The 22,603-nt window shown below is 38.9% G+C and overlaps 1 protein-coding gene across 1 annotated transcript; it reads left to right on the top strand.

The window, feature by feature from the left end:
• The first annotated feature begins 1,702 nt into the window (after window positions 1-1,702).
• DIPK1A (divergent protein kinase domain 1A) lies at window positions 1,703-21,941 on the top strand. The gene is made up of 5 exons (XM_075039007.1): window positions 1,703-1,828; window positions 16,301-16,435; window positions 16,727-16,834; window positions 17,539-17,715; window positions 19,080-21,941. Exons 1-5 carry the CDS (start codon window positions 1,775-1,777, stop codon window positions 19,890-19,892), a joined length of 1,287 nt encoding a protein of 428 aa, XP_074895108.1. The 5' UTR covers window positions 1,703-1,774; the 3' UTR covers window positions 19,893-21,941.
• The last annotated feature ends 662 nt before the right edge of the window (window positions 21,942-22,603 follow it).

A 22,603-nucleotide genomic window follows, 5' to 3' on the forward strand; every position in this document is an offset into this window, starting at 1 on the left:
TAAAGCACCTGATCTCACAGATGACAAAGATCTCATGTACTAAGTGAAAAATATATCCCCTAATGAACATATGCCAGGAACTGTTTGGACCCAGACATAACAGGAATGAAACATTTAGATCCTTGCCAGCCATGTGGGAGACCCACATTTCACGATTATTTCCAGTCTGTCATTCCAAGGGTTGGCATAGAGCACCGGATGAAGTAATGGCTTGAGATTATTCAGCAAAACATTTAAATGTCTGCTCTGGGGTCTCCTCTTCTGTTGCCTTTCTGTTGCGTGCCCATAATCTAGCTAAACTTGTGCAAACCACTGAACTGTAGAGGGAGGTGATGCAGAAAGCGCGGCCATCTGGGCCTGCCTGAATAGGAAGAGAAGAAAACACCCTTACTGCGAGAGTCATTGGCTGTTATTAAGGCCAGGATTGCTTTTACAGGAGTGCCAAATCTTACTAATTAATTTTCAGATTTATACTTCAGAGTGACTCTGGCAGTGATTATATTATTCAAAAAGCGGTCGCAGACTGTTCTTGAATCTTAAAGCACAAGTCTCTTTAAATTCTGCAGAGTTCTAATACTTTGTGAGCTCCTGACATTTGGTTTCCAGATACACATCTTTCCTTAAGAGTAAGCGCTGCCAGAAGAAGGTAACTTGTTCTTACAGCAGTATTTTTGTGACCCATGTTTTCAACAAAGCAGCTTTCCTTGTTAAGCGTACTGAATACCAAAAGCCATAACATGCTACGTTCATCTCCTCATTATTTTTATCTGCACACTGTGGCATCATCTTTTTGCCCAAAGTCTCATAGCCAAAAAGCATCTGAACAGGAGACTCCCAGCTTCTGACTTTGACTCTGCTGAACACATTGTGGTAAAACAAGTCACATAAACACAAGAAGGCTGAACAAAAGTAAAACTTTTTGTAAGAAAGGGCGATTTTACTTGAAGTTAACAGTGTTCCCACTGATTTCAATTGGACTGGAACTTCTCACAGTGTGCGAAGCGTTGAGAGATCCTCTGGTTGAAGGAGCAATCGAGAATTTTTTCCCCACTTTATGAGACTGATGCCCCCCATCTGTGTTAATATGGGGGCAGGCAAATGCTCCCTCGAGGAAATACTCTTTTTCTTAGACGGTAACAGACCCACAGCTGGTTTTAATACCCTGTCCAGTAAACGACGGGAGCCTGTTCGCAATCAATGAGACACGTTATTTATTAACTGACTTCTTCATAATTGTCCCCAGACGGGGTCCGAGCACTTTCTGGCAAACATGAGCGCGGAGGGGAACTCGGGGGTGGCTCTCGGCTCGACGAGCCCCGCTCCCGCCCCTCGCAGCCCGGGAGCGGGAAAAAGCACGCTGACGGCCCCACCGGCTCCACGCGGCTGAGGGGCGACGGGGCGGGGCCAGGGGAGGCCGCGGCCCGCCGGGCCCGGCGGGGCGTAGCCTCCCCAGCTCCGGCCCCCGCCCCCTCGCCCCTCAGCCCCGCCCCGCTCCCTCACAGCTGCTGCCGTCCTTCCCTTTAAGCAGAGGGTGGCGGCGCGAGCGGGTTTCTGCGTCGGTAGGGGCGGCAGCTGCCCGCCCTTTTTGCCCGCTGACAGCTGCTGTCGTTCGGCGGCCGCCGGTGCCTGAGGGAGGGCGGCCGTCGCGCTCGCTGCCTCTTCCCTCGCCGCCGCGCGTGTGCCGAGCCGGCGGCGCGGCTGCAGTGGCAGGCGGGGAAGCGCTCCTCACCGCTCCGCCTCCGATCGCCGCCCGCTGCGGGGATGTGTGATTGCCATGGCGAGGCGGCTCTTCCCGGGGGCCTGGCTCAGGAAACCCCACTACGTGCAGGTAGGCCGGCAGCGGGCCGTCCCCCGCGGCGGCCGGGTCGGGCCGGCGCCAGCACCCTTCCCTTTCCCCGCTCTCGCCCCCCCCCCCGCGAAGTTACCTCAGGAGCGGGCGCCCCCCGCAGGGCTCGCCGCTTCTCTTGGCACGGCGCGGGCGCGGCCGTCGTTCCCTCCCGCCGGCGCCTGGCGGCGGACGGGGCTCGGCTGCGCGGCGCTGGTGCTCGGCGGTTCGGCCGGCGGGAGGTCGCGGCGCTGGGGCTGAGACGCTAGCCGCGGCCGGCGGGCCCCTTGGCGGCGGGTCTCGGGGCACGGGAGCAGGTGGCGGGCGGCCTCGGGGGCCGCGGTGCCTGTTGCCGCCCCTCCCGCCGGTCGGATCGGGCCTCTCTTGCCGTCTCCGGGGTGCAGCGAGCTCCGCGGAGCGCCCTCCTCGAGGGGCCCGCGCTGCTCGGCGGCAGAACCTGTTACGCGGCAGCCTGCCCGCCGGCTCCCTCGGCCCCTTCGGACTCACGAGAGATTTTCAGTTGGGCAGCTGCACCTGCGGCATTGCCAGGGCCCGGAGGAAGCCTTATGCTTTTCTCCACATATCTTTCCTTTACACCTATCGCCGGTGCTGTGGACATCCATCCCATCAGAGGATGGAATATAGCTTGCATGAAGAGACCTATTTTTTTTTCCTCTCTCCTAAAAGAAGAAATGTCGGGCACTTTTCTTTTGCTGTCCAGTAGTTAGTTGCTCCATGCGTTTGTGTATGCGTTCATAGACATGCTTCTGTGTTTACATATACAGGTACATGTTTGTATTACTTAAGCTACCCGTGTAAGGATGTTTTGGTTGAAAGTACTGTAGCTATAATGTAGTGGGAAGTTCTGTGAAATGTTAGTAAGTTGTGACCTTGTGTTACTTTGAGGGTTATTCTCTAGGATTCCTTTTTATCTGTTGCATTATCTTTTAATTAAATTGTAACTAAAATGAGCATTTTTTGAGTTGGAGGGGGTAAATACAATATCTACTTTTCTTATATGTTCATCATCTGTTGATATCTTATGAAATGCTTTATGATCATTGGATTAAAAAATGTAAACATCTTGATGCGTTTTTAAGTCTGGAATATTTTAATTCTTCCTAGTCTGGAACCTCTTCAATCTTATTCTCATTTTGGAAGTACCTGAAATGGGATGTAACATTTAAGAAGTGTACAGATACAGCTATAATCTTACCCTCTTTAGTATTTACTTTATGATATGTATCTGCAAATCAGGGTCAGTATCACTTGGTTTTTAGACCAGAAAAGATTACTCTTGATCTATTTACTGAAGTAGACACTTGTACAGCATTTGGATTCCCATAGGAGAAAGCCTCTGATACGAATAAAAATGAATTAATGATCTATATGCTACCTTTCAAATTAGGATTCTCCAAATTGTTTACATCCTTTGCCTTTGATGATAAGTCTCTCTGATCATTATATGGTGATGTCTGATAACATTGTTTTCCATTTTTCTCGACGTTTACTTTAAGGCCTTTCAAGTAAAATATGTTATTTTAAAATCTGCTGAGAAACAGGAAGAGAGCAAAAGCTTTTATTAGAAAAGCCAAAATAGTTAAATATTTGTTTCTGTTGCAGATTAAAAGGAAAAATTCTCACTGTGCTTTCTTATACTGGAAGCTGCATTTGAATGTTCTACAGATTTGTTTTAGGAGATCTAATAGCGGCTTTGTGAACATTAACATATTTTTCTGTGTTAAACAGTGAATGTATGTTGATGTTTGGTGCATCCATAGAATGGCAGCAAGCTATCAATATATTGGCTTTTCTTGTCGCTGTGGGTTACTGTTGGTACATGGCAAATGCAATCATAGTTTAACTATACTAATTGCAACTGCTTAATTGAGATTTGTCTCCAAAGAAGCCAATGATCTCTAAGTAAATGCTAGACTGTAACTCACTGAGATGTAGCTACGAGCAGGATGGAAAGATTTGTGTAGTATTGCTATGCAATATTTCAAGTAGTACACCAGGGAAGATGGTTGTACAATGGGTGGTATTGCTGAGTGACTTCCAAGTTTTGTTGGCTGGTGTTCCAGACTTTTTGAAAACTGTTGTGAAGTGAATTGACAGAACATCAGTTTCTGTGAGTCAGAAGTTAATACCTGCTCTAGCTTTTCTGCTGTAATAGGTTTGCAACTGATACTCTATGGCAAATGTTCTATTGTCGTTATTAATAATTTACATGTTCTTTAGCTTTTATGCAGAATGTTAGATCCATAGGTGATCAGTTGATGATCTTTCTAGCTAAGAAGGATGTACTGCCAAGTGACAGCTCATGTAAAAGGAGCAGGGCTAACTCTTAGATATACCTCAGCCCAAAACCTAGTGGTTAGGGACCCACAGAGGCAACGTTAAAGTTTTGTCACAAAACAGTAACTCTGAAATACAAAATTTTCTTATTGCTTAGACCGCAAATCATGTAATTGTAAAACAAATAAACAAACAAAAAAAACCCCAAACCTGACAAACTTTAAAATACTACTAAATACCACCAAAAAAAAAAATCTAATTGTATTTATAGGATCTTGAAGTTGGGTGATAAATACTGTTGGCATTTTATGTTTTGCAAGGAGAGGTTAGTGTCCCAAATTTGGGAGAGACTGAGCCAACTTTACAGACTCTTTAGAGATGTCCTGTGGACTTCAGTAATGTACAAGAGACTGTCTTTGAAGGGCCAATGAATAAACAAGTTTTAAAGCCCTACATAACAGAAATTTCCTATATCATCTCTTTCTTCTAAGATTTTAATTTTTTTGTTGTTTGGTTGGTTTTGTTTTTGTTTAACCTTTTAAGGAGAAATGTCCTGTTTTCCATCTTGGTCATTATTCTATTTTACTTCAAAAGATATGTCCAGCTCTGTTTGCTCAGTTTGATTACTCAGGATACAAATAATTCGAGACACTAGCATAATCTTAAGCATGCACTGTCTGCTCTTAAAGATCTGAATGTGTCCAGTACATGGCATCCAAGGCGGTGTGGGCTGATATTCTCAGACATCATGTAAGCCTACCTGAAATGCATCCTATGATCCATAAACCAACCTGAACAAGAACAAAACAGGATTTCTAACATGATCAACCTACAACTTTCTTTTAATCTGTACTTTCCTATTGCTAGTATGTAAAAGAAATGGAGTGAGCAACTCAGATTTGGAGATTAGTGTGCTATGGTTATGTGGAATACTTTACAGAATTAAGCTCTCTATACTATTGAACAAAGAAACGCTTTCATACTCTTTAACAATAAAAATGTTTTAAATAAAAAAAGTACACTTACCAAAAAACTGGCAAGTTATGTTACATTTTGATCCGCTACTCTCCATGTGCTTTGGAGTGCATCCAGGCTTGAGTTCTGCCAGAAGTGGTTTTCCAGTTATGTTCCAAGGGATGAATATCTTATTATTATTCAATGCACATGACTTTGTAGAATATACAAGTGATGGAAGAAGTCAACCCTGTAATATCCTTTTAAGCATTACAAGTGCTTTCCTTCATTCTTGCATTCCCTGGCTCATATTTAAAAGTCTTGATGGAAGAGTAGAGCACAGAAGAGAAACTGTGTTTCCTGGTTTTGAACACTTTCTTCCTTTTTTGATAATTTTGGAACTCTCAGTCCTTCTGTTGCCCCGAGTATGTTGTTATTAAAAGTTTCCTAGCAGTTTGTCATGATTCCAAATGAAGTCTGTCTATATGTATTGCTCCCTGATTTCTGTCTGGGACTTATTGCTCAGAAATGTTCAAATGGTCTGTGTAGCATATGTGCAGTAGGTCCACTGTATTCAGGGTGCATTAGCGCACATGTGACCTAACCAGGCTCAGTAAATCCATCTCCCTGCTGCATTAGTACAGCACGTGCACATCAGTTCTGACATTTCTAGATGAAGTGGGCTAAGTGTGTCTACACTCACAAGACCGATTCTGGGGAGGAAATGGAAATTTAATAGGGGGAATGTATGGGAAGAATGTATGGTTCAGCCTTTTGCTGAACATAAGGAAGTCCTTATTAAAAAAGTAATTCCCTTTGAATCAAAGAGAGTGGAACCTTGTGGTCTTCTGTAAACAGATGTATGCTCTTGTCCATGCTCTGAACTGGCAGGACATAAGTCTTTCACAAGTCAAAAGCTGCATGACTGGATTGGCACAGTGCTGAGACCAAAATAAATCTAGCTTCTCTGGAACTTCCTGCCAAGTATATGATGTAGTCAGATGGCATTTGGAGAGGATTTTCTGCCCAAACACATTCTCTTTCTGCCTGAGAAGGAGGACAAATTTAGATAAACCCATATATACAGTATTCTCTCCTGTACTATGAATATGGTCAATACTCTGCAGTGGTCCTGAGGCCTGCAGACCACTGCTGGTCTCTGATATTGTACTAAATGGTATGCATTTAATACAAAATTGCATTAAAAAGCACTTTGCTTTAAAGTTTAGTATTGTAAAGGTTGATGGAAGGGGTCAGCAAGAAACTTTGAGGAATTGAGAAAGTTTGTTGTCCCAGAAACTTTGGTTCTCAAGCAGTTTTTACACATGAAACAGCTTTGCCTAAAATTGTCCGATTTATTTCTATTGATCTTTTTCAGGTTTTACCAGTACTTCTATGTGCTGTATTATTGATGTTCTACAATATTAGGGTTACTAGAAATAGTTTAAAAACTAAACAAAACCACAAAACCTGTCTCTAAAGTAAATAACTGTATCTTATCTTTCAAATAGATGAAAGAATCATTAGCACTTTTTTGCTATGGTTCCTGATTCATAGGAGCTTCCTCTTAGGTATGTGTGGCAAAGTACTGAAGGAAGTTAATTTATTGGAGTTTTCAGATAGAAAACGGAAGACATTTTGTAGAGAAGAGTCTTGTGACAGGCTTTAGGAAGACCATTGTCAGAATTGTCTGCAGAAATGAGGGTGCGATAAAATCATTTTTAGTTCTCCCTGTAGGTGTTCTGCAATATTTTAGTAAGGACTGGGTAATTAAATAGTAATGAAAGGTTCATGTCTAAAACCAGAATTCAAATTAAAAAAAGCAAATACTTTTTTCCTATCTTTCTTATTCTAACTCTGCCCCAAGCATCCTGTTATCTGCAGACTTATTTTCCAGACTGACTGCAGCTGTGGAACAGTAATCCTTCCTATATTTGCACTTAGTATCTGTAAATGACATTTGTGTCCTTCTTATGGTTGCTTGTTCATAATAATCTGCAACCTGTGGTTTTTTTTGTTTGGTTTTGTTTTTAAGTTTTATGAGCTTCTGTCTCACACAGATGTTGCTTGAATCACTGAAAACTGCCTGCCATTGTTTGGTATCTGTTCTTGTTTGTGGGTAGAATGTCACATAATAAAATAAGTTCTCATGTTACTTTGAATCTCTGAAAGTATGTGTGATGGAGTTAGAGATCCAGGTTTTGCTTCTGTGAGCTAGAAAGCCCTGGAAGACATGCTGGTAAGTTGAAGTAAACCTACCCAGAAACTCTGTACTGATGCAATTTTTGTCACAGATTGTTTTTACACAAGGTGTCGGGTGTCAAAGTGGAATGTATTTCAAATTGTGATAGTATCTGGCAAATCATATTTCTCTTTGGAGAAATAAAACTAAAAATTGCATTTAAGAGAAAGCACTTAAAGTTGCCAGAAGGCTTGGAGCTTATCAGAATAAAGGAGGTATCTTGCTATAGCTTCTGCCTTGATTTGATTACTTTGTTTTGGGGCAATGTCCATTTTATAGCAAAAAAAAGTATTTCCCCTTATGTTCCTTGTCTTCCAACTTGGATAATAGAACTTAAAGGAAATACTTGGAATACTATGTAGAATGCAATATGGGGTAAACTGGGACTTGGAACACATGAATAGGTCCCTTATACCCTGCCCCAAAGAAGCTAAGTAAATCTAACATTGAACATTTATCAGCATGATTGTAAGTATTGATGTACATGCATGTGTTTCTTTGGCACAGAATTTTAGCGTTGCTGCGATGTAAGTTAGGTTCTTTTATATTGCAAGAATAGATATTCTGGATGCAGTTTGTTTGCACATAGCAGTCTTGAAGAGGAAAAAAGTAGGAAATGCTGTAACTGAATACACTTTGTGTTAACTTGATCCCCTCCCCCCAAGATCTACATAGTTGGTATTGCCCATGTGTTGCAGCCTGCCCTTTTGTGGCTAAAAGGAGAAAGCTGTGAACTTAAATGTTTTAAATTAATTAAATTATGCTGCTTAGATTGGTAACATTTTTTTAGCTTATTTTTAACTGGTGCTTTTATTTACTTTCTGAAAGAAGTAGTACCTAGACTTATCTGAAAAAATGGGACTTGCAGAGAAAGTGTTTCCTTCAAGAATGTGCAGGGGTTATGTCAAGATATGAGATGACTTCCAGTAGGAATTAAAAAAGTTAATTTGAAGAAACATAATTATACTTCATAAATGAAAGACACTTGAAAATTGAAGTACATGAGATGATAGAGAAAGCACCCAGCTTTGTTAACGAATTTTTAAAATATGATGCTTGTACTATGGTGTGGTTTAGTTAAAAAAAAACCCAAACCAAACCAAAAACACCCCCCCCCCCCCAAAAAAAAAAAAAAAAAAAAAAACAACCAAAACCTGCAAAATCAAAACCCTAACACATTTCTGGAGAAAGCTTTTATGTGTAGGAGTGTCACCTGTCAGCTTTTCCAGCTGCTGTAGGCCAAGTGCTAGATGGAGGATAGGAGACTACCATTTTTTCTTGCTCTGTATAATGTTATCTCAGCAGCTCTAGGCTGAGTAAGGAACATGGGAGGTTGGGTAGGAAGGAAGAGGATTTACCTGAAAATCCAAACAAGATCCTTTCTTTTTTTTCTTTCCTTTTTTTTTCTGGCAGCAAATTTGGGTAGAATACCATAAGCTGTTTAAAAACATACATCCTTTTCAGACTGGATGCTCAAGAGTTTTGTTGCTCAAGTTCTGTGTGTGTGTGATGGTTGTTTGGGGTTTATTTACTTTATGAAATACATGATGAAATGTTGTCTGAGGTTAGACTCACAACACTACACTGGTGGTATATATTTAGAAGGAAAATAGAATTTCTTAACTCTGTGACAGCGTGCATGCAAGAAGTTAAGGATGGTTTGAGTCAGCCTTTGCCAGTGCAGCTATTCTCATTTCAGCCTGGCACATCTTAATTGTACACAGTCAGTAAGGGGGCTAACAGCTGAGCTCTGTGGAGTTTTGTTGGAGTAGTCCAAGATGCTCCTCTGACCCCATGGTCTGTTAGTTTACTATACATACAGCTAAAGTGGCAGAGTGAGCATGTGCCCATACCTTAGCTACTCCAGCTCATTATTTGTTTGACTACTGGAAACTTCCAGTTAAAATGTTTTTTTCATGAAGAGGATGATTCTCAAGTATGAGACCAAACTGTGTTTGTTTCTACAGACTCTGCTCTGTGGTGGTAATCTTTGCCAGAGGATTTGGGCAAGGGAGTGGAAGTGGGAATAATGGGCAGCAGTTTGTTCAGTTGACTAGAAGTCAATCCTGACAAAAAGATGAGCAAAAAACCCTAATGAACATGCCTTCATTGCATAGTTGTCAATAATTGAATATGATCTTATTTTATCAAAATACCATGCTTTAATTACAAATAGCTTTAGCACCTCTCTTCAGATGCTGCTGTATCTCATTGTGCTTGCAAAGGCAAAGAAGGTCATTCTTTCTGTTTGATGCTGTATCTAGTTACAGAAATGTTAGGCCAAAGTAAAAATAGAAGAATGACTCAACTAGTTAGATAATTTCAGGAACTATACTACAGAGCACTCATTGGTGTTATTACTATGTTGAAACCAGTAAAAAAATCAAACTCTAGGCTATGAAACCATGAGTTTTTAGGTGGTATAAGAACAAATGAAAATAAGTAAATTATTACAGAAGACATTGAACCTAAATGACTATACTATAGTAGTCCTTATTTGTGAGTGCTAAAACCATTATGTATCATCTGTCCTTCAAACAGCAGAAAATATGAAGGGAGCAAAGAAAAAGCCCATTGTGTTCTCTAGGTGGACTGAGGAAAATCTGGTTGTATGCTCAAAACTGATCTAGGTTAGGCGATCCCTCAATCCTGTACCTTAAATGTTTTTGATCTACTGGTTTGGTTCAACTCTCAGTTCAAAACTGTGTTTCAAGAGACATCTGCTGGAGGGCTGCCTCAGGGCTGGTAACCTGCTCTTCCTGGGACAGATCTACTGGGGAAGAATAGATCTCTCTGGTTTTGTTTTGGTTTATTCTGTGTAGTGTGGGTGTAAGAACTAAACTATGCAAAGAATCCATCTATCCTCCTTACAGCTTTCTTTTGGTTCTGGAAGGGAGAACAGGGAGAGAGGCACTCTCCTAGTGCTTTGCCACACCACCTCTGCTGGCTTCCCAGAGCTGCGAAAGAAGGATGCTTGTGGATGATAAGCACATTTTGTACATGGGCAGTAGTTCAGGACAAGGATTCTGAAGTAGGAAAGTTGTGCTGGAGAAGTTGAAGAAGTGGATGAGGCACCGAGTAGTGATGGAAACTTTCTTGAGAATGGAAGACAGTGGAGGAAGCCAGGAACTGAGGGCAGTGTTGCAGGATCAGATGGAAATAGATTGGAAATAACTGGAAGATAAAGAATAGCAGATAATGTGTGGTTCAAGAGGGGGACACTAAGTCTGGCTAAGCAAACAGTTTGAGATGGGTACTAGAAAGAAAAAAAAACTAGTAAGTGAACATTGTTAAGTGACTAAATACAGAAAATGGTCTGGAAGAAAGAATAGATGAGGCTGAGTCCACCTGGGCTTGAGCTAAGATTTCAGTTCTCTTCTGTAGGGGCTGATGGTGGGGGAAGTATTTCTGAACCCATTGGTAAAGTATCAGTTCTCACTTACTGCTGGTTCCCATGTAGGATGACTTCTGCTTTTCATCAGTCTGTTCAAGTAGTGTGGTTTGCAAGAAAGTTTGTGATTCTTCATGTTGTAAGCATGTAGGTGTGGTATTTTTTCTCTTTTTTTTTTTTAAGCTAGGAAATTGCACTGAAAGTCTTGCAATTCTGTCATTTTAGTAGTGTTCTTTCAGTGGGAAAGGCTTATGTATGATATTTCTTTGTTTTGATGCTACCCAGCCCCTTGCTGTCAGTTTTGTTTTCTTGGCTATTCTGTCCTCCCTAGCCCCAGCTTCCTCATACGTTTTCTAAACTGTTTTTAAATGTGCTGTAAACCACACAGCATTATTGTTGGTCTCCTTTTGTACTCCATCCAGTTTGTATCCATATTGTGGATACCATGCTTTAGAGGAAATTACATGTTACTCCAACTAAGGTCTTTGCGGCTCTGAGGAAAATAGCAGAAATTATGCCTGTCTTACAACACTCTCAATGAAATATCATAAAAGAAGAGCTGGTTGAAGGAACTATCTGGTCAAGATTTATCACCAGAATAAAAGCAGTTGTATCTACTTTTTTAACTAGGTAGTTTTAAGACCATGTCAACTGAGCATGTGTGAAGGAGTGAAGGAATAGGGATGCACAGCTGAGGCATGTGGCAGGACCGCAGCTGCATAGATTGGAATAACCTTTGGGTGTTTTGGAACTGAGCTTTCTTGAATTACTTCTAAGAGGAAAGGGTGTAATGCATGCTGGTTGTTTGTCCTATTTTTATAAGTACTCATAGATTATTGGAGTTTTTCAAGTTAAAAAACCTGACTTATTTACATCTGCAGTTTTGTGTTGTCCTTCCATTTTGAAGCTAGGTAATATTGTTCATCCCGTTGCCATCTTCTGGAACCCACTTGCTCCGTCCCCTCCCAGGTCTCCCTCCATAAGCTTTCCAAGCTTTCAGCTTGTGGCTGAGAGTTCACTCTGAAGCAGTATCAAGTTTTCAATTTTACTTTTCTCAGCTGAACTCTTGATTGTTCACAATAAAACATTTGCTTAGTTTCATGAAAGCTGAAAAAGAGTTTGAAATTTTTAAACAGTTGAGGAGCTAGCTGTCCTGGAAACAGAAATCGTCTGCTTAAACATAGATCAGATGCAAATTTATTAATTTTTCTGTTTAACACTGGCCCCTTGCTAACCTCAGCCCTGATTTGGAGGGACCAAGGGTATGAGGCATTTCAAGCTCCTGGTTACAGAGAGTTCACTTCTCCTAGGTGTGTCTGTCAGAGACTTCTAGCAGTGAAATAATGGTGCATATGATGAGCTTTCAGTCACCTGTGGTTAAGAAAGCTTTTTATTTTGAAGAAAACGTGATCTGCATCAACAACTTGTGATGAAATATTTGATTATTTGGTCTCTAAATTTGCATTGATAATTCCTTGATGGTATTTTCTTTCTCTCCCCTCCCCCCCTTTTTCTTCAAAGCATCTTTATTGGTGCACCATTAGTGTAGTCTAGCATGACAATCCTGTGTTCTGTACAGTGCTCTCCTGCCTTTAGTTACGTATAAATAAGAGGGTACTCAAGCACTTCATTTATTAAAGTGGCCCAAATCTTTGAAAGTATTCTTTTTCTTTTTTTTTTTTCCAGTAAATGTGGGTTTGGGTGTTTGTATTCTACGTTCCTCTTAACCTATATTTAATATAAATATGTGTAGTATCATTAAGCTATTAGACATCTACACTACCATGAGCCTTTCAAAATTCTGATAGTAGTTCTTAGACAGCATGAACAAACCCTTTACATTAAATAATAATAAACCTTAATATTTAGACTTAATCATGGACGTTTAAGAATTCTATAAACATGGTTTACTGTGGGTGGGTATGATGATTTGGTTTTTAAATGACTTTTTGGTGTATGAATATGCTATGTATATTACAGAAAGAAATATTCATTTTGCTCTCTCTCTTCAACAATCTAAAATATGAATGGTTAAAAAAAAATGCTTGCAGTACGTGGTGGTCTTTAAACTGGCTTCACTTGCAGCACAGACAGTGGAGGAACAAGACTTAAAAATAAGGCAAATAGGTTTAAAATTTTAGCAAAATGACTTCAGAATATTACTACTGGTCTTGCCAAGGTGTGCTGTCCTGTGGTTGGGCTGACACAACTATTTGCAGGCTTGTACTGTGAATCAGGTCAACTCCCTGATTTCATCTGTGGTATAGACTCACAAACAGTTCTTTGGGTGTAATTATGACAAAAGTGGGCCTTGGTATAGAGATGCGAAGAAGTGGGGGCAAAGCAGTTAGTACCATACTGAACAATTTGTATAGTGAAATTGCAGTCTAAGTAAGTCCAAAGATGTGATTGTTGTGTTTTGGTTCTGCTTTTGAAAATCAGAAAAACTTAGAATATGACACTAATGAGTTTTGATGATAACTATTTGCTTATCACTGAAGTTCCTGTGGCTGTATGACCAGATCATCTTGTGATATTTCAGCTGAAATACAGAAAATTATAGCTTGGTATATTAAAGAAAATAGAAATCACTTTCTTAAATCTCCAGATGCTGGGCTGTAACTACAGTATTTACTCAAAGGCAGAAGAACTGGTATTGAAGAAAGGGAAGAAGTTTTGAGATGAAAAAGTGGACAAGTGTAAATATATATGATCCTATGGAAAGTAAACATCCACTTTCAAGTCAGGCATCTTGTGTTAGACTTCTATACAAGCATGTTACAACTCTCATTTACTTCAATAAGATGTCTGAAGTTTAAGGTTGTTCCTAAATTAACATTAGTGATGCTCCTAATTTTTTACTGAAGCTTTTAAGTCTTGTGCTGAGCAAGGTGAAGAATGTGCAGATTTGAACAAGCTTCAGTAGATCACATAAGGACAACTTTAAAACTTTTTTTTTCTCCTGTAGAAGGAGAGAAATATGAAATTGTGGTTAGAGCAGTTGACTGACTTTTGAGATCTAGATTTAGGTACGAGTCATTACCTTTGAGGCCTTGGGTGGGTTGATCTGCTTCTGCTTGTCCTCAGGAGAAGCATTCACCCATTTTGTATCTAAATTTACATTCTTGGAGACTGTGGATGTGTATTTGTTAGCATCTTGGAACCACAAATACTATTTTGATATGGAATTTCATGGTACTTTGTGTTTTGAAGGGATGTAAAGCATCATGAGAAATACTTTTGCCAGAACTGTTTAAAGGCCGTACCAGCATGCTCAGGCTTTCCTGTGTAACTTGTTGGGTTAACTTCTTGCATTATTTGGTTTGGGCCTTTTGGTGGTTTTGTTGGTGGGTGGGTGGAGGGTGAGGGGGTGGGGATTAAGATTTCCTTGGACTGAGGCCTTTGACTTTGGCAGCATTCTGTCTTAAGATCATCTGGGCATAAAGGGTGTCTACCCCTTCTTTCAAAATACAGCCAAAAGGGTCTCAGTCTTTCTCATAGAATGAGTCACATGGCATTTGGGCCTGTTCTTTTACATTTGAAAGTGTTAAAATACCTTGTGTGCACCTTCCACTTGATTCACAATTACCCATTTATTTTTTAAAATAATTATGTTATAAAATGGAATTGTAATAGGATATAAAATTAAGGGCTGAGCCATATAGCATCATCTTTCCTAGCCGTTTTTCTGTGTTGTTTCTTGCATTCCTGCTTCTCTTAGAGACTTGATGTTCCTTACAGAAATATATGGGGTCAAGATACACTTCTTTAGCCTTTGGATGAAGCGACAGCCTGTGTGAAAGTATACCCTGAATCACAAGATGAATTACAGTGGAAGAGTTGGAAGTGCTCTAGGTTGAGAGTAGGACTCCTATACCTAGGGATTATACTTTTTTGTTAAGGTTTGAAATAGTCAGTTCCTGCAAAAGGTGTTAAACCAAGCTACCATTCAACTGATTAGAACTGCTTCTTTGATCTTACTTTCCTTAAAAATAAATAAATTATATATTTAGAAGGGGAAATGCATCTTTGAAGATCTTCCTATATGTGTGGAAGATTATTTGCTTTAGTAACATTATTTTTTTCTAAAATATAAAATACTTAAAAGCTGAAGGCATGTATTCAATTTACTGTGATTTAAGATAATTACTACTGAATTGTAGTAATTTGGAATTATTTCAGTGCTTTTTTGCCCATGCAGATGGAGCCATCTGAAATTAGTATGTGTGTGAGAGCTTAATTTGGTATGTATGTATGTGATGGTAAAACTGCTCATCATTACTACCATTCTTGGAACCTTTTCCAAACATATGGAATGGTTTCTTTATGAGGAACAGTTAAGTTAGGACCTGTCAATCTGGAAAAGAGATGACTTGGCCAGGAGGTGTGCGATAATCATAACAGATGTGGAGAGAGTAGACAGAAATTGATAACTTACCTTTTCCAATACATGGACTAGGGGATCTCAAACAAAGCTAACATGAACCAGATTTAAGCAAAATTAAGTCGAGTCCCTGACCTCAGTAGAGTGGATGGTAGACCTGTGGAATTAATTGCCAAAGGGTGTTGTGGATGCTAAAAGCTTATGTAGATTTTAAGGGAGCCTGGGTAAGTTCATGAAGGATAAATGGTTTGAGATTTACTAAATATAGCAAATCACATCTGGCTTAGCAAGTTCTTCTAAAGGAAAATGGGAGCACATTTGTCATATACATTATTTGTTCTCATTCTTTGATGGCATCCATTTATAGCTATTGCTGAAGATCAGGATACTAATAGAAATGGATCTCATACTGACCTGATATAGCTGTTCTCATGCACTTTCCTTATATCCTGTTGCTAAAGCTGATAATGATTTTCTAATTCTTTTTTAATCCTGATGTATGAAAATCAAACTGTTAGCACACCAGACTCAGAAGGGGGGAATGATCAAAATGTGCCTCCTCCCTTACAAGGCACTTAGCCCTCCCTCAGCTCTTAATTATAAATACTTTTTTCCTCTGTCACTAGTGAAATATGTAAATGTGAGGCCACAGAAACAACAGGGAAGTCTTGCATACAGTTATGGGAATGACCACTGAAGGTGAGGCTAATACAGAGCAATTTTACTTGCATAATTAAATGGTCTCATTTCAAGGAAGGAGTGGGAGACTTCAGTCCATGGAACCTGTCCCTGATACCCACCCTGCTCCTTGTTTATCTATCTTGCATATTTATACATTAACACAGATTATTTTTTGACCAGATTCCTGGTCTGTTGGATTTGGTTTACCAGGAGTGGAACACAAGTGACTCGTCTCTGAGAAAAATGGAAGTAGTAGAGCTTTGATAGTTTATGATTTTGATCAAATTGGTTCTTGCAGCCTGTCTTACCCTATGAGGGTCTGTCACCTTTTCTTCTGTTTATTTGTATCTTAATTTTTCTTCCACCTCCCCTGAAGGAAGCAAATGTTCCATGTAATGCAGTCTGCTTATTTTATCACTGTGGAAGTCAGGTTTTTAAAGGTGAAATAGTAAATCATGTTTGTTTCTATCATTCTGACTATAGCTGAATGAATTAAAAAGAATATTTTCTCTTTGTGTCCTCTAGGTACGTTTCTCATACATGCGGATGAAGTATCTCTTCATTTCTTGGTTAGTAGTATTTATTGGCAGCTGGGTTATGTATGTTCAGTACTCCACCTACACAGAACTATGCAGAGGACATGACTGTAGGAAAATAATAGTAAGTATATTTACCATAGATTTCTGAAGTGTTTGTCCTGACTAATTCCACAGCCAGTTCAGTCAGTGCCACATGTAAATTAATCAAATTCTGATATTCCATCATGCTGAAGTAAGATTACATCTTCAGTTACAGATAAAGCCAGTTATGTTTCTTAACACTGTTTTGGTATAGGGTTATTAAAATTGTTTTCTTAAATTTTTCTTTCAAGAGTTGGGTGTTGGGAGAGATACAGTTGTTGCCTCCTTTCTCGGGCAATTTGTTAAATATTTTTCTCCCTGTTTGTTTCAGTGTGATAAATACAAGACTGGAGTTATTGATGGGTCAGCATGTAGCAGTCTTTGTGCTAAAGAAACATTGTATTTTGGAAAATGTTTGTCAACAAAGCCCAATAACCAGGTAAGGCTTTACTCATCCAACCTAGTTTTTTTATTTCCCACTGAAATGTCATTGTCTGGAACATCAAGTAGACCTTAGTGTCAGCAAGCTGTATCTGTTTAATACAGATTATTTCAAACTTTTATTTGCTGTGACATGCAGAGCATGTTTTTATATATGTATATAATATACCTAGATATGTAGAATATATAGGTATAATACATATTATTAATAATATACAATATGTACCAATATATAATATACCTGTATATATTAATATATATCATTCCTATATGTAGAGGGGTATATTATTATTTTATAGTACATATATTTTAGAAACATATATATATGATAAATACTGGATCCTTCCATGTTTTGGCAGAATAACTATACTTTTGTACAGCGTACTACTACTCTGCTATCCTACTTCCCAAATAGAAGCAGCAGTCTCTTCACAACCTATGCAAAGGTGGTAGTAATGCCAATATACTGTTTATCAAGCTGTCTTTGTATTTTGACAGTAGTGTCTCCTAAGTACCTGCAGTAGTGTATTGTATTTGAAGTTGCCATTGTTTGAATGTGCTCTGTGCATCAGCTGTATGCAGGACTCTGTTTTCTACTCTGTGTTTCCACCTGACTCTTGAAGTAGTGGTTGGAGTACAGGTGGTCTTTAGATGATGGACTTCTACAGTGTTTTTTACCTTTTTCCCTCTTTTCCTGCACAGATGTATTTAGGAATCTGGGGAAATCTGCAAGGTGTTATAAAATGCCAGATGGAAGAAGCTGCTCAACTTGATTTTGGTACTGACCCAGAACCAAGGAAGGAAATAGTCCTCTTTGATAAACCAACAAGAGGAACCACTGTTGAGAAATTCAAAGAAATGGTATATGGGCTTTTTAAAGTAAGTATATGCTTGCTTATTCTATTTTGACAGAAAGGCTTATTTTCCTGCAGCTGGAGAAAATGCCCTATTGTATGAGCCTTGTTCAAGTGCATGTTAGAAAAATAATCAGCACAAAACCAGTTTTTCCCAGATATGCTTATCTCGAAGTTTGAAGTAACTATTTATCAGGTTTTTTCCTTATTTTTTAACAGATGGAAGCTGGTATGCGTCTTGCATGTCTACCGCTTTCACTTCTATTTGTATAGAAAATATGGTAAAAGTATGTATTTTTTTGTTGCTTTTGGGGTTATTGTAACCAAGTACAAAGACTGAAGCACAATTTGAAAACTGTTCATGCTTGGGAAGCGTTACTATGTTAACTGAGCAGCAGGAATCTCTCTAACTAGAATGACCAGCCATACTTCTCCCAGTTCTTTCTGTGTTACGTTAATGGAATACTTATTTCTATTGCCTTAATGCTACCCCAGAATTTTCATAATATAATCACTTTTATACTGTGTCAATACTGATTTTGGGTTTTCTTTCTTAAAATTCTTTTGCTATTGTCATAGCTCCTAAGTCCCCAGTCATGGAAATAATGCTGTTCTAGCTGAGTGAGCATGTGTGTGTGTACACAGGCACACACATGTAACATAATTATGTAAAGCTGGTAACAGTTGTCATGCATTATAGTAGCTTTGTCTCTAAGAATGGGTGAGCAGCAGGTGTTTTTGAGTATTATTTTAGGAGAATTTGGGGGAAAGTTTATCTGACCTTCTGTGTGTATTGGTGGTTGTTGAAAATGTAACAATTCTGATACCAGCAATGGCTTCTTTCTCTGTGTTGATACAATGGAGCTGATTATATCAAATAACGAAATCAAGTATTTCAGTACACTTGTTGTGTGGGATTTGTACCCAGTGTGTCTTGGTACTTTCTATAGTTGGCCAAAATTTAGTTGTTGATATCGTAATTTCTCTACACCTGTAAGGTTTAATCAGCTGAAAACTAAACCTGATCTAAACATTTGAATTCTACATACTTTTTTTTAAGAGAATTTTTAACAAGCTACTTGACACGATTTTTCTAAAGACTGATCTGACCAAGATCAATGTTTGAATTTTAATATTTGCATTTTGAAATGCAGAGAACACTATTGCTTTCAGAAGATCATATACTTGGTGCCTTTGTAAACAGAACAAAAAGGAAGCTTGTTGGGCATCTGATAGCAAGTCCTGTAACATCTATAACCAATGAAAACTAGAACTTAACCATACCCTACCATACTATCCACAGAAGGAGAATAACAGGAGGTAGAATGACAGGTGGATTGGTGGTAGTTAATGAACTAATACTTAATCCGTTTTGTTTGTTGCTTTTAGGCAAAATTGGGTGAACAAGGAAATCTTTCAGAACTGGTTAATCTCATCCTATCTTTTGCTGATGGAAACAAAGATGGTAGAGTTTCTTTGCCAGAGGCGAAATCTGCATGGGCACTTCTGCAGCTAGATGAGTTTCTGTTAATGGTGATCTTGCAGGATAAAGAACATACTCCCAAGCTAATGGGTTTTTGTGGGGATCTCTATGTGACTGAAAGAGTTGAATATACCTCTCTCTATGGAATCAGCCTTCCATGGATTATAGAACTTTTCATTCCTGCTGGCTTCAGAAGAAGCATGGACCAGTGGTTTACTCCATCGTGGCCAAGAAAGGCAAAAATAGCCATAGGGCTTTTAGAATTTGTGGAAGATATTTTCCATGGACCTTATGGAAACTTTCTTATGTGTGATACAAGTGCCAAAAACTTGGGATATAATGATAAATATGATTTGAAAATGATGGACATGAGAAAAGTTGTGCCAGAAATGAATTTGAAGGAAATAATTAAAGATCGTCAGTGTGAATCGGATTTGGACTGTATTTATGGTACAGACTGTAGAACTCTATGTGACCAAAGCAAAATGAGATGTACCACAGAAGTAATTCAGCCAAACTTGGCAAAAGCCTGTCAGCTACTTAAAGACTATCTGCTTCGTGGTGCTCCTTCTGATATCCATGAAGAACTAGAAAAACAACTGTACTTGTGTATTGCCCTTAAAGTCACAGCAAGTCAGATGGAAATGGAGCATTCTTTAATACTCAATAACTTAAAAACTTTACTGTGGAAAAAAATTTCCCATACAAATGATTCTTAGCTTCTCCACCAGCAGAAGATAATATTGATGCCTGCCACAGGAGGTGGCCTACCACATTTGATAAAAATGATCTGCAGCATTTTTTAAAGATGTTTCTTTACTCAGATTTCATTAATGGCTCTTTAACTCTTGCCCTTCAGTTAGTACCTTATGACAGGGCTTCTCAAAGAATGAACATGCCACTGAATGATCAGGCAGAGGCCAGAAGCACTTCTGGTGTTTCCAGTGCTGTTATAGAAACAAAAACCCCGCATGCTTGACTGTTCTGTGTACTTTGTCAGATCTTGAACAGGGTGAAAGTATTCACTGTGCTGCCACATCAACTGATGGAACACCTTGCAACTCTGTGAAAATCATTGCTCACTTGTGAAATACCTGCAAAAGATTTTTATCCTAAGTAGTTTTATGAAGAACCACCACTACTGCAAATAATGTGTCTGAGTCCAAGCTGCTGTTGTGAATAAACTGAACTGTGAGACTGAAGTTTACTAATACCTTGGCATGGCAGAATTTGCACATTAATAATTTTTAAACTGTGGAAAATTAGAATTTTATTCTAGAACTGACAGGTTATAATATGAGACCTAAATCAGATTCTGTTTACACCTTGTTACCTCATGCTTACATCTTGAATGTTTAAGTAGTTCAACACTTTTTAATTAAGTCCTTATACAGTGAACCATGTTGGGAGCCAAGAATTTTAGAATATGTTATTTCTTAAAATCATGTATATAGTCTAACAGCAATATCAACATCTGTTTCAAAAACTGTGGATTACTGTACTTCAGTTGAAACCTTTAACACAAATTAAGCTGTAGCAAATATTGAAAAGTAAAGAGTTTGTGGACTAAGCTATTGTATAAAAACTGAATTACTTTTAAAAAATACTGGTAGTAGAAATGTCCTAACAGTTAAAAAAGAAAGCTTGCATAGTGTAGGAATCTACTGTATGGGTGTGTGAAACAAGTAACAGTTGTGGATAAAGTCTTGACTCTTTACTGTCCCTCCAAATTTAGCTACAGCCTTGTACTTAAATCCTCTTGAACTACTGCAGGAAGTATGTAAGCCAGAGCTAGACCTGAGCTGTAGGACAGAAGCTGGATTGTTCAGGATCATGGAATATTGCTTAAACGGGAGCCTGTGAGATAGTAACAGCTAGGCATGAGGTGGAACATAAATGAGCTATAGTGTGTTTCAATTCTTTTTTTCTAGTAGCATCTATGACTTATTGTTAAGTCTCAAATCATGAGTAAATAAACACCATCTGATCCTGGCACACCACATGGCATGACCACTGTACCACCTTTAATCTGCATCCCTGTTGTGAACATAGATATAAATCTGAGAAACAATTATGTGGAATTGGATGTCCACAAAACACCTTAATACTGTGCTCAACACTTACCTGTTAATGTTTAATTTATAAATGTTTTGGCAATGAAGTAGTTCAATTCATAATGATTTTAATGGCAGTCATCCCTATATTTCTAAATCCTGGCCCCTTAATTTTCACCATCAGTAAGAAGGACAAGCTTTATTTGAATATTTGACATTGTTAATTGCTTTAGGTATCCTGTATTAAATGCATTCCTTGAATGATTAAACCAAAACACAGGTTCAATATGAAGTAATTTCTCCATACCATATGTAATAGCATGCAGCTTGGGTTAAGAGTGTACTCTTCTGTAAACATCAGCTTTTTAGTTTAAGAATTACTATGCTACTGCGAATTATTGTCTCTAACTTGATAATGTCTGCCAACTATGAGCTAGTAAGTATGTGTAGCTAGCACTGCATTCAAGTATGAAGTGGTCATGTTCCTCGTGGAAAAATCTGACTGTAATTGTTACTAGGTTTTGGGCAGAGACAATTATTGAATCCATAATAATGTTGGGTATTTTAAACAACTGGAAAATAAGTTTCATAGTGCAGTTTGTTGTACAGAACCTTCATTTTTATTGCTGTTGCATCAAGTTGGAGTTTTCATTTGGAAAAAAAAACACCAGAGTTTTGTTTACAATAAATCACAGGCCTCTTTTTCTCTTTCAATAGCACTCCTTACCATCTGTCAGTACCTTAAAGCAAAACATTCTTCTGTGTAGCCTACTTGACTCATGTTTTAAGTGGGCAAGCAACTTGAGTAAGTCTAATGGGAAATAAAGAAACTAGAAGTGCCTATGAAACTGAGATGTAGGAGAAAATAAGGGATAGGGGCAAGTCAAGGCCTCTGTAACTAAGCATCTCTATGCAACTTAAGAATATTCACTTTTGTCTAATCACTAACTGTGAAGTACTCAGCTTAAGACAGTACTTGTTTCAGTAGCAGCTACAGCCTAGAGCTGAATGCTTATGTCAGTTACTGGGGGAAGCTTAAATACTTCAATTAGACGTGTAGTCCAGTATTAGGTACAGTTTAAGTTGTGTTGCCATTTGTGTTCCTGAAAGCCTAGGCTGTCTTTGGGCAGAGGCTTTAAATTCTACTGTGACTACTTCTCCTTTTTTCTTAAGCTCCATACAGATTTCCCCCCTCCCCATAACATTAAGTATGCTGAAAAAAAAGTGAGGAACAGGTAAAGCCCTTCTCAAAAACTTGAAATCTTTCTGTAGTTAGAAGTAGCAAGTTCTTATATCTAGGGTCTGATAGTCACACCGAACATTAAAGTGATTTTCCTATAGAAATAGGATATAGAATAGATAATTCTAATGCAGCA

Source organism: Buteo buteo, chromosome 10 (assembly GCF_964188355.1).
Source record: "Buteo buteo chromosome 10, bButBut1.hap1.1, whole genome shotgun sequence".
Lineage (NCBI taxonomy): Eukaryota > Metazoa > Chordata > Aves > Accipitriformes > Accipitridae > Buteo > Buteo buteo.

Bases quoted from the DNA above. Each gene is read 5' to 3' on its own strand.
- DIPK1A (XM_075039007.1), top strand. From the start codon at position 1,775: ATGGCGAGGCGGCTCTTCCCGGGGGCCTGGCTCAGGAAACCCCACTAC. The intron at 16,835-17,538 runs GTAAGGCTTTAC...TTTCCTGCACAG, and splicing joins CAACAAAGCCCAATAACCAG to ATGTATTTAGGAATCTGGGG. The intron at 17,716-19,079 runs GTAAGTATATGC...TGTTGCTTTTAG, and splicing joins TGGTATATGGGCTTTTTAAA to GCAAAATTGGGTGAACAAGG.